The sequence below is a fragment of the Erythrolamprus reginae genome, chromosome 1 (assembly GCF_031021105.1).
Source record: "Erythrolamprus reginae isolate rEryReg1 chromosome 1, rEryReg1.hap1, whole genome shotgun sequence".
Classification (NCBI taxonomy): domain Eukaryota; kingdom Metazoa; phylum Chordata; class Lepidosauria; order Squamata; family Dipsadidae; genus Erythrolamprus; species Erythrolamprus reginae.
This window is the reverse complement of record NC_091950.1, coordinates 217,776,700-217,789,105: the sequence shown is the minus strand read 5'-3', so window position 1 is coordinate 217,789,105 and position 12,406 is coordinate 217,776,700. Positions and strand designations below refer to the sequence as shown.

The window sequence follows — 12,406 nt, the reverse complement described above, 5'->3', positions numbered from 1 at the left end:
TTGTGCCAGTCGGGGAGGCGGTGGCGGCTGCAGAACAGGCGGGTGGGGGAGGCCGGCCCGCCGGAGGGGCGATGCGGGCGGCGGAGACAGGCGAGGTCCCGGCCGCCCCCCGCCCACTTGGCCCCAGACCGGTGCAGCAGGAAAGGGACGGAGAAGGCTCACTGGCAGCCCTTGCCCATCGCCGCGCCTTCGCTTCCCCCCCTCCCCCGCTGGATCCGGCAGCATGCTGAGGGGAATTGCCACGGACTGGAGGCAGTGAGGCAGACCGGCTCCGAGGCGAGCGGCCGGAGCTGCGCCCTCCTTCGCCCGCCAGGTGAGGCGAAGGCGAGGGGCGCGCGGCTGCAGCGAGGAGCCGAAGATCCGGGCAGGGAAGACCCAGGGAAGGTTCCTTCGTCCGCCTAGCAGCTGATCTGCTCGGCAGCGCAGCACCAGCGAGGAGCCGAAGATCTTCGGCTCCTCGCTGCTGCTGCGCTGCCGAGCAGATCAGCTGCTAGGCGGCCGCTCGAGAGCAAGAGGGGGAGAGATAGAGAAAGAGAGAGAAGGAAAGAAAGAGATGAGAGAGGGAGGAAGAGAGTGTGAGAGAGGAAGAAGCAACATAGAGAAAGAGGGGGAAGACCCAGGGAAGCCTCTGCCCGGCGGGGAAACTCCACCATCTACGCATGCGTGGAAGGGCACGCATGCGCAGATGGTGGAGTTTACTTCCGGGTTGAAAACTAGCGAAATAGCCCTTTCGCGATCCTTGAGGACGCGAAACTCGAGGGTTCACTGTATATACAATCTACACACACACACACACATATATATATATTTGTGTGTGTATGTGTGTGTGTGTTTTCTGTCAGATTCTCTGCCTTACAAGGCAGAAGCTGCAGGATCAAAGCCAGGTAAGGGTATGGCTAGCTGATGAGGCCAGAACAAAGCAAAAATAGTGCTATCCCAGTCTCCCTTAACTTTAAAAATTCTGCAAAAACATGTCACACACACACACAAATTATATAAAATATAATTTATATAAAATATTTAGGAATTCCTGTTATAAACCTTGGAGATAGAAATATTTGGCAACAAAGGAACAGCTGTTTAAACTCGGGCACTTTAGCAAAGAGAATAGTGGATCAAATGCTTATTTATTTATTGATTGATTGATTGATTGATTGATTAATTGATTTGATTTTATTTGATTTGTATGCCGCCCCTCTCCGTAGACTCTAATTTTCAGTTTGAACTTTACTAGCTAACTAAAAACACAAGAACTGTTTAGAGATGCTGACTTCAGAGTTCGAGAATCTTCTGGTCCAGAGTCCCTAACCCTTGGGCAGTGGCCCACTCCTGGATTTTGAATAATTCAAACTGGGCTGTGGGAGTGGCGAGCAAGTATGTATACGTATCCTCATTTGCACGAACAGCAGTCAAATGCATGCCTGCATGCTCCATACATGCATTCACACCTGTCATTCACACAGAACCATCCCCTCTTACCCCCTCTGCTGGTCCTCGAAGCCAGAAAGGTTGCCGATTCCTGTTCCAGTCCAATCCACTGCTCAAGCAGGAAACCCTATACCATTTCAAACAGATATCTGTCCAGTCTCTTTCTTAAAAAGCTTCCAGTGATGGAGCATCCACAACTTCTGAAGGCAAGCCATTCCGCTGTTTTATTGTTGTCAACATCCAGAAATTGCTCCTTATTTCAATAGTTTCAGAGTGTATTTATTATGGTCGTGTTCTAAACACAGTGTAATGCTGAACGGTATGTCAATAGTATCCAGTGTTGATCCTGCCCTCTGTTCTTAAGATAATTTTAGTGATTAAAAAATTTAATTTTTAAAACGACCTCCTTGTTTGCTTTCTTGCACATATATTATGACACAATGTTTTAAACTCTAGATTAAGATATAGCAAACAACATTTTAATATTGGAAAAGACCAGAAGCATTGCAGGCTATTGCGTAATGACTAAGTCTTAAGAATTATGGCGCTTTTTAATATATTGCTTTAAAGATTTATTTAATCAGATCACAGTTAAAATAATAAGTTATCTCTGAATCAGTAATCATGTATTAATTTGTATTGCTGATAATTAATTAATTGCACCTCAAGGGTAAAGACCTATGAAAATGAACTTTCCTAAACTTGTAAATCCACCAGAGAAAGCTAGCCACAGTCTCATGCATTTGCTGGATCCTGTTTTGTTTCCTTCTGCTACATTAATCCATGATTCAGCAACATGTGATGTTGGCATTTGTATTCTTTTAACTATGTTTTTTTTTGCCAGAATGCTTTTTAAGTCTCCTGCTGCCAGCCTAAGTCTAAGAAAAGTTCACTCTAGAGGAAAATGGTTCTTTCCCCCTTGAGTCAGTAAACTTTCTCATGGAGACAAAGTCAAAGTAACATTATGAAAAAAAAATGTTTCAACCTTTTATCCAACATGGAAAATTTTTATTTCAACTTATAGTTGAAAGGACCATTTGCACAGAGCATTGGTTTGTGTGGAACAAACCTACTATCCAATTCATGCAGATACCTAGGGGGGAAAAAACATCATTGAATGTCCCTAAAAAAGTAGCACCATCAAATACTTCTGTGATAGAAAATTTCCCCAAACCTCCCTAGAGAAAAAAAGTGAGTGTTGGTGAAAGAAAATTCAATTCTCAAGGGAATAGAACCAGCTATCTCTAGACCAGATAGTCAATCCAGTTTGTTTGTTTGTTTATTTGTTTGTTTATTTACTTACTTATTTATGTATTTATTCAATTGGTTTAATTAATTAATTAATTAATAAATTGATTAACTATTAAATTAATTAATTAATTAATTAATTAATTAATTAATTAATTCACTTTTTTATGCTGCCCTTCTCCTTAGACTCAGGGCTGCTTACAACATGTTAGCAATAGCACTTTTTAACAGAGCCAGCATATTGCCCCCATAATCCGGGTCCTCAGTTGTTTCTCTGGAGCAAATATTGAGTGATTATGAGCAGCTAGACAAGAAAGTCAAGGACTTAGTTGCAGAAGTAGTTTTTCATCTCTACTGCCAATGAAAGGTTAGTTGGTAAGAGAACAAAACAGGGGTGAAATCAAGCAGGTACTGACAGGTTCTGGAGAACTGGTAGTGGAAATTTTGAGTAGTTTGGAGAACTGGTAGTGAAAATTTTGAGTAGTTCGGAGAACCGGTAGTGGAAATTTTGAGTAGCTTGGAGAACCGGCAAAATCAGGTGAGAATGGAGATTTTGCAATATCGTTCCCCCCAGGAGTGGGGAGGATATTTTACAGTATCTTTCCCCTGGAGTTGGGAGGGAATGAGATTTTGCAGTATCCCAACAAAACACACCACACCAGGCCCACCAAGCCATGCCCACAGAACCAGTAGTAAAAAAAATGGATTTCACTATTGGAACAAAGGATTCTAGAAGTGAACCACTGCTAAAGAGTTGGTGTCACCAAATTTTTTGGTATTCCTAGACCATGGTCTGCACTACCTCCATAATGGGCTTTTGGCAAGGGATGGATGCACCTCACAAAGACTGGGAAGAATGTTTTCTAAAAATGAAAGTTTGGCTAAACTTATCAGGAGGGTTTTAAACTAAAATTGAGGGGGGAAGGTGACAAGCTTTAGGATCTCCTGGACATAATTACAAGCAAAAACCCTTAGAGTTCAATATAATAATAATAATCAAATAATGAGGTAAGGATGGGAAGGAAGATAAACTCAAACATCAAATAGGAGACATAAGAAGCATATCCAGAGTCAGACATAAAAATCTCAAGTACCTATATAAATGCACCAAAGACCAGACAAGGAATGGATGGAAACTGATCAAAGAGAGATTCAACCTAGAAATAAGAAGAAATTTTCTGACAGAACAATCAACCAATGAAGCTTGCCTTCAGAGGTTGTGGGAGCTTTATCACTGGAAGCTTTCAAGAAGAGACTGGTGTGCCATTTGTCAAAAAGGTAGGGTCTCCTGTTTGGGTAGAAAGTTGAACTAGATGACTTGCAAGGTCCCTTCCAACTCTATTAATCTGTTAAGGTCACAATTCACTAGATTTGCAATGTTTCCTATCAGTGGGAATTCCAGGTGCAGTTTCCCAAGTTTCTAAACTTCAAATCCCCGAATTCCATTGCCAATATGGTCATTGATGAGAATTCTAACAGTTGGAGCAGGGATGGATTCCTCCTGGTTTGGACAGGTTCACCTGAACTGGTAGCAACTCGCTGGTGGCATCATGATAATGTCACTGAACCAGACCAGTCAATGCCAGTCCATGGGCGCTGCCATCTCTTTTTATTTTTAATTTATTAAAAAATATATTTTATCCTCCTGAGCTTGTGCAGAAGTCAAGTTCCAGCACTTGTAAATGCAGTCACCATCTTTTTTTCAGCTTTCCCACCCAGATTTTTTGTTACTGTGCATGTGGCGAATCCATGAGGCATGCCTACATGGCACAGGAGGGAGGGAATGAACCAGCAGTGAGGAAAGTTGGAACCCACCCATGAGTTTAAGCCCACAAACCTGGGAAGTTACTGTTGTGGTTGGCTCTGGGCCTGCTCTTGCTCTGAGGACTGTGGGGGTTGGTGTGGGAGAATCCTCACATTATCAGAGGTCGGTTTTACTGCCAACAGCTTCAGACAGTGAAGCTTCTGTGTCAGGGGAAGATTCTGGGAGTGAAGCAGGATTGGATGATTAATTACAGGCAGCCCATTAGCTAATTACCCCATTAGTGAACCATCATCGTCATCATTAGATTCGGAAGAGGAGGTATTGATAGATGCTCGCAGATGCAGGTTTATGACAAGGAAGGAACAACTGCGCAAGTATTACAGAAAATAAGGAATAACACCTATGGCTGGGGCAATTAGGCTAATGGGGCTGCTGAAAAACTGCCAGCGTTGTCGCCTCTTGGTGTGGGACATTATCCGTTTTGTGAGAGAGAGACTTGTGGGTTTTTTCAGGATTTACAAAGATGTTTGTGAACTGCTTCAGGATTTTTCAAGGACTTTGTGGAATAATTCACAGTTAAGTACTCTTGAAGGGGGGTGGCTGTGACGTCTTCACAGCTGCCTTTTATCTGCTTTCCTTTTGTTTTATGTTTTTCACAGCATTCAAGGCTTGTGGGTTGTGGGAGAGCACTTTGGCTGATTAAAAGTGCGTTTGAACAATATTTTCCTTTTGATAAGCCAACTTTGTTTACTTTACAGCCATGTGTGTTTGAATTTCTACTTTGGACTTAATTGGGGGCTCATAACGTGAAACACGGCATAACAGTTACTAAGGCTAGGAAATACTGCACTAGAGAAAGTGAAATGTCTAGAAAATATGTTTTAGAACAGAATGTAATATAATTTGCAGCAAAGACAGATCAAATTATTTTATGGCCCAAAGAGAGGAAATCAAGAAAAGAAATATTGCAAGGTCCCTTCCAACTCTATTAATCTGTTAAGGTCACAATTCACTAGATTTGCAATGTAATACATACAGAATATAGTTGTCGGCTAGGAATAAATTAAGTGCCTTGAAATGGCCCTGGGTTGGGCCTAGAGGCAAAAAAGAGCTGTGACGTTCCTTCAATACACCAGGGTGATCCGACATAAAAAACATATAAAAAACATCCATCCCCTGTCCTAATGTTGTGTTTCTCCCTCCCTGTCTCACTGTAGTATTATAGGTCAACAATTGAACAATCTTGCTCAACACTGTCACTCGTGGCATACTAGAGCTTCAGACAAACAAATCACAACTAAAATTTCATGGAAGTTTAGGGATCAGAATAATATGGATGATACTATCAATTCCACTGGGGATGAGAGGAAATATGCTACAAATAACCCAGTTGCTTCCCAACTCCCATATTCTAGGGTAGCTTTAGAAAAAAAACAAAGGATAACCAGTATTGGTTATCCTTTGGCATTTGTGATATTAACTTTTTTAAAATCACAGTAGCTCTCCTATTAGTTTGAACTATGTTTTGGAGAACAATATACAATATACAAATGAGTGGCAGGATTATTTAGACTGAGGGATGTGGAAGGTAAGAACTATCTAATTTTCTTTTTGGCTGTGGTAGAATTAAGGATTAGATGGTCTTTGTCCAGATTGTTTACACATTTCACTCTCTGGGAGCTATTTCCTGTGTAATTGTGGTTCCAACTGAAAATGTTTTATTCTTGTAACATCCATTATAAATATTACCTCATTATCCATATAATAATGGATTCACACAGGCAGAGAATATAACATCATTAGAGGAAAAATAAGCGGCAGTTTTCCTATGGAGACTTCAAAATACTTTACATTTCAATATGTATTAATGTAAGTTGTTTCTCTCTTAGAAGTCACACTTGTGTGATTTCATTTATACAACCCATCTGTGAGGGAGATCGGTGATTTCAAAATTTGATAATAAAATAATGTTTCTGATTATATATAGTCTACAATTTTAGGAGAAATACTTAAGGTAAAGTACTTATGGAAATGGAATATTATCTTTGGCTGATTCTTTTGCAAAGTCTTTGGGTCATGGAGATTCTTTGGAATAAAAAAATATTGATGAACTAGAGATATCAATATCAATTCCAATTTAAAAATCTTTGATACATCATCATCATCATAATTTAAATTACTGTAATTGAAGTATATGTTTTAAATATTTTTAGGAACAGGATTTTTACTAACCAGATTACTTAGCACAGATGCAACTGGATTTCAGCTAGGAAAACCCCAAATCCCTGAAGTTCTGTAGACTGTTTGCTGTGTCAGGGCAGCTTTGTTCTATGCTTATGTGACATGACATTTAACAAGGCCAAAATGTGATCTAATTTTTATAATGAAGGCCCATTTAGGGTATGGCTTCAAGCTGCAGTAGTGATCGCATCACTGGATTTTCATAAGCAGCCCTGTGGAATATGGTTCAGCTTTGTTTCCTCATTCTGCTAATATACAGACTTTATCCTGCTGTGATAGTAAGCTAATTAAAGGATTAAGAACACTTGGAAACACAATTTTCCTAAATTTGTTTTAGATGTCAAGGAACAGTAATGGGGAGGAGTTGTGCTCCTTCAGATTTCTGGGAATATCATTGGATATAGCCAAGGTCAACTGGAATCACTTCAACATTTTGAATATATATCATTGGAATGACATACAGTTATGAAACATTTTTTTATTAATCTAGTAATGATATAAACCTGTGAGTGCTTATCATCCTTTTATTCAGATTATAATTCTACTAACTGAAAATAGTTTTTTAGCTATGGAAAATAATAATCCTATTTTCATTTTCATTTTTTGGCTGTCTCAACTAAATTTCAAGGGATTGTTTATCTGTGTCATGAATTGTGACTTGTCTCTATCACAGCTACCAATCCAGTTTTCTAATCCCTAAATTCATAAACCTTATAGGTACCAGATATCTTGGTGCATATGTCAATGAAGAAGATTGCTCATCATTCACATACTCTTTGTCAGTCTATAAAGAATAACTTATTTATTATTAACTGACTAACTTAGCTTCCTAACAAATCTAAGTTTCTAAGTATTGTCAAAACCTTTAAAAATTGGATGACATATTTTTTAATGTATTGAAAGCTTACCATTTTTGCAGACTGGACAACACTGTTCTGGCTCATAAACTGGGTTGACACATTCAGGGACGGCACAATCTGCTACAACACAGTGAACTTCATTGCTGGGCTCACAACGACACCATTCACATGGAGAAGGCTGGGAACAAAGCTCAAATTAGCTCATTTCAACTCTTCTGATAGTTCAGTAAACAAAGATACTCTAATCTTGAGTTATATATTTCACTTAACTTAGTCATTTCAAATATCTGGATAATATAGTGTATGTATACTGCATAATGTTATAAAATGGCCTTCGTTTTATAGATAACTGTTGGGGTTTAACACTTACTTATAAAAGATATTTGATTCTGCTGCCTTTTATGGTCCTGGAAGCTTCTGACTTGTTAAAGGACTAAGAATTCATATTATGTAGGACTAAACTTGGTTTTATTGCTTGTGTTTTAACATCTGAGAGCTACCATTGTTCCCCTGCAACTGTCAGGAATGCCCTGCTGCCCTCAACTAGGGTGATATTGAGTTTCCAAACTAATACTCTTAGATCTATGACTTTATCAAATCCCTCTATGTTTGTGGCTGTCAGCACATTTTTCAGGAATTAATTTCACTAATTGTATACTGTATGAAAAAGTACTTTGGTCTGTTCGAAATCTTTGAAGGAACAATTTTGGATTTAGCATTCTTTCATTACCACCCATTTTCTTTACACCATGTGTATTATATACACTTTGATCATGTCCCCACAGTTAGTCTAAGATGATATGGAGAGTCCACAGAATCTACTTCAAGGAGCTCTATAATTCTGTAAACAACTCCCCAACACTGATGACCCCAAGGTCACAAGGAGCTGCAAAGTCAAAGCTCTTTTTTATAGGAACTATGGTTTTATAAGTACAGAGAGAATGCTTTCACCAAAATCAGTGCAAAGGCTCTTAAAGAACAGCTTTAAAATAGCAATTGTGGCTTTTTCAGTAAAAAAAGGATGAAAATTTAAGCTGTGTATTGTTTATTATTAATTAATTAAATATTTTAAAGGAAGTAGCATAAAAGATTTCTTAGAAACTTGTGCTGCAGTTATCCAAATATATTTCTTTAAAAACTTGGTTTCTAAAGTCCCCATAATTTTGTTGACTTCCAGAACACAGTTATAATTAATATCTTTTTTTTAAAAGTGGATTTAATTTAGCAGTTTCATGAATATGAATGCTGTAAAAGTGTTGTGGTCTGCCAGTGACCTCTGGAGCTGGCAGCAGAGTCAGACAGCAAAGAAGCTGGGGAAGACCATGGGCCAGTCCTGGAGTCTGAAGAAGGTGCTGTGTCGAAACCAGAAATGGGGCCGGAGCCATCTCAGAGTTCTGTGCTGAACGAGGCAGAGAAACAGGGGGAGCCTGTTCCCAACATGCACATGTGCAGAGCTGCAAGAAGGCAAGGACAGTGTCAAAGGAAAAGGGCTACTTGGCAGTAAGGCTTGGAGATGATTGGCCTCTCCCATAGGACATAAAAGTGGAGCAAACAGGTGTGCTTGTTGCAGGAAGCAACTTGGTTCAATTCTGATCAGTGTAACTCTGTGTTCTGTTGGCCTTGCAAAGCTCCTTACTAATTAGGTCTTTGGCAGTGTGTCATGAGGATAAAGGCTGGTGTTTATCAGCCTTCGAAAGACTGTGGCAGACTTCTATCAGACTGATTAACATTTTCTGAGACTTAGTTGTAAACGAATATGATTCACAGGTGTTGAAATAAAAAGAGATTTTCTGTGTTTTATGATTTATCAAGAAGCCTAGGTCAGAACATAAAGGGGGTATTCTTTAGAGATCCTCAATGCCTTTCTTTTGTCATGAATGTGAAATCAATCAGTTTAAGCTTGCAGGAATTCAAAATCATAAAGGGATAGATTCTTTATAACTTCATTGCTCTAATATATAGTGTGGGGAAAGGAAAAAAATTGAACTATAATGGAAAGAAGTATAAAAAAGTGAAAGTAGAGAGTATAACATTATATACATGTGTAAAATAATAAACATCAGAAATAAACCATCTTGTTTCTGATGGAAAATGTTAGATTTTTCTCCATCTGGGTGTGATACAAGCTATAATTGAGAGAGGAAACATATTTCATTACTCAAAGTTTTAAAATCAGGTGGCATTAGTGATATTTTTCGGAGTATAAGACACACCTTTTTCCTCCAGAAAAGAGGGTGAAAATCTCTGTTGTTGTCATTGTGACAACAACAATGGTGCCGTGACGGCCTTCAAGCACGACCCTTCACGGCGCCCCACCACCCGTTCCTGCATCTTATACTCTGCATCTTATACTCTGAATGTATCCCTGCCCACATACTCTATGGATTGCATTTTCAGGTGGTTCCAGGCAGCGAAGATCCTCACTTCCACATGGAGCCTGATTCTCAAAGTATCACAGGAATGTGTGTTGAAAGCCAGGCTTCCTCTCCAAAAGGCCCAATAGAGAGGCAGTACATCTGTCCTCCTGGACCTGCCATTTCATAAACATGCTACCGAGTTTTCCAGCAAGCCCCTGCCCTTTGCTGCCTCAGTTGGAGCCTGATTTCCTGAAACAACCCAGGGAACTGAGTTGAAAGCCTTTTAAATGAAAGTGTTTTCAGGTGGCAGATTTTCCTCTCCGATTGCAAAAAGGGTGCCTGAAATGTGAGGATCGTAGAGGAAAGAATTTCCAGTTGGCAGATTCCCCCTCCCCAAAAATGGAGGGGAATCTGCTAGCTGGAAACTCTTTCCTCTATGATCTTCATGTTTTAGTCACCAGATTCCCCCTCTCCAATTGCAAAAATTGCAATATATTTAGAAAGCAAAATTCATTTTTATTGTTGGATAAAAAGATCTGTGCTGCTCTTTATCAAAATCTGAGTGGAAGTGAGGACCACTGTTACCTCTAAGCCCACACAGCCATTAAAAAATCTCAGTGCAGAAACTTTTGAAGTGGCGCAAAGCCACGCAGTCCTGTATCGCTCGCTTTTCTGGCCAGCAAAGCCGGCTGCCCAGGAAAGAGGCGCGCTTGAAAAGCGTGTGTTTAAAAATCACAACGCTTTCCTGGGTAGCCGGCTTTGCTGGCCGGAGAAGCGAGCGATCCAGGACTGCATGGCTTTGCGCTGCGACAACAACAATGGTGCCGTGACGGCCTTCAAGCACGACCCTTCACGGCGCCCCACCACCCGTTCCTGCAGGTAGAAGTCGGGCGTGCTACCAGGAGGTGGGGGTGGTATGGGGCCGGATGCTGGGTGCCAGGGACGCCAGGGAGGGTGAAGGGGTGGATGTGGCTGCTGCCTCTTAGCTGGAGAGCTGGACGGGGGCAGAAGCAACGGCGGAATCTGGTGCTGGGGCCATGCAGGACCGCTCATCCAGGGGGCCGCGGACCGGCAAGCCACCCTCTGTTCTCTCTCCGCTCTCTCTTTCTCTCTCTGTTGCCGGCGTGGTGTACAAGAAAGAGAGAGAGAAAGAAAGGAGGGGAGAGAGAAAGAGAGAGAGAGACAGAGAAAGTGAGAGAGAAAGAAATAAATAGAGAGAAAGAGAGTGAGAGCAAGAGAGAGAGAGAAAAGGAGAGGAAGAGAGAAGAAAGGAGAGAGAAAGAGAGAACAAGAGAGACAGAGAGAAAGCAAGAGAGAAAGAGAGAGGGAGAGAGAAAGTGAGAAAAAGAGAGAAAGAGTGATAAAGAGAGAGAGCAAGAGGGGGGGAGAGGGAAAGAGAGATAGCAAGAGAGAGAAAGAGAGAAAGAAAGAAAGAAAGAAAGAAAGAGAAAGAGAGTGAGTAAGAGAGAAAGAAAACAAGAGAGAGAGAAAAAGGAGAGGAAGGGAGAGAGAGAGAAAGAAAGAAATGAAAGCAAAAAGGGGAGAAAAAAGAGAAATATTTTTTTTACTTCTGTGCTGCCCATTCCTGAAGGGACTGCCGCTCAGACACTATACTTTTCCGCCCACACCGAAAAAAATTTTAGAGGGAACATTGGTGAGGACCCCACTAATCCTCATGTTAGTAGGCTACTTAGATAGTTTTCTTGTTTTCCTCCCCCCAAATTAAGGTGCATCTTATATTTGGTACATCTTATACTCCAAAAAACATGGTGTACTCCATGAAGTGTAAATCTATATTTCTTCATATGTTGTTAAGCCTAAATTTTGAAGTAATAATATTTCTGTTTTGTCTGGGCTGGGTCCGATCGGAATAAAAAGCACACACACTCAGAGAATCCAAAAGAAAACTACATTGCTATTTAAAAGTGCAGTATACAACAGGTTAAAATTTAGTCCGTGCTGGCAGTGTCCCCAGCTAAATTATCTCTGAGATAAGAAGTGAGTCCTGGGCTGGAAGCCAAAATCAATTAGGGAAATTTATTTGAAACACTTCTATCATTCAATGCAAACTTACAGTTCAATACATACATACAGTTCTCCATGGGTTTTTTTCCCCAGATGATGGGATTACTTTACAATGAGCTTACATGAGTCTGAACAGTCTGCAAGTGAAGTATTCCTTCAACCCCCGGAGCTGGCACATCCAGCCATGATTACAAACATTGTTCACCGGGCCCACTTTCTCCCAGACTGTTCCTTAAATACTGACAAGGCATGACCAAGTGTCTTATAGATCTACTAATGCCAAGAACCCCTTCTTTTCGGATACTCATGTCTAGACCTCGTTCTCCTGACCCTTGCATCTAACAGGGGACCCGTTGTTTGTACATTTGTACAATTTTCTACTAACATGGATTTGGAAGCATATGTTTGTCTATGCAGGTTTTAGAGGCAACCACAAGACAGTTATTATTACCTGAACATTGCAATGAGTTGTTATAGCTATT

The 12,406-nt window shown here is 40.5% G+C and overlaps 1 protein-coding gene across 3 annotated transcripts in view; it reads right to left on the bottom strand.

The window, feature by feature from the left end:
• Positions 1 to 12,406, bottom strand: part of VWC2L (von Willebrand factor C domain containing 2 like) — a 116,031-nt gene that overhangs the window by 51,702 nt on the left and 51,923 nt on the right. For all 3 annotated transcript variants that reach the window (XM_070732220.1, XM_070732218.1, XM_070732221.1), the window contains exon 3: positions 7,591 to 7,720. In XM_070732220.1, coding sequence (XP_070588321.1) covers positions 7,591 to 7,720 — 130 coding nt within the window. The remainder of the gene's footprint in view (positions 1 to 7,590; positions 7,721 to 12,406) is intronic.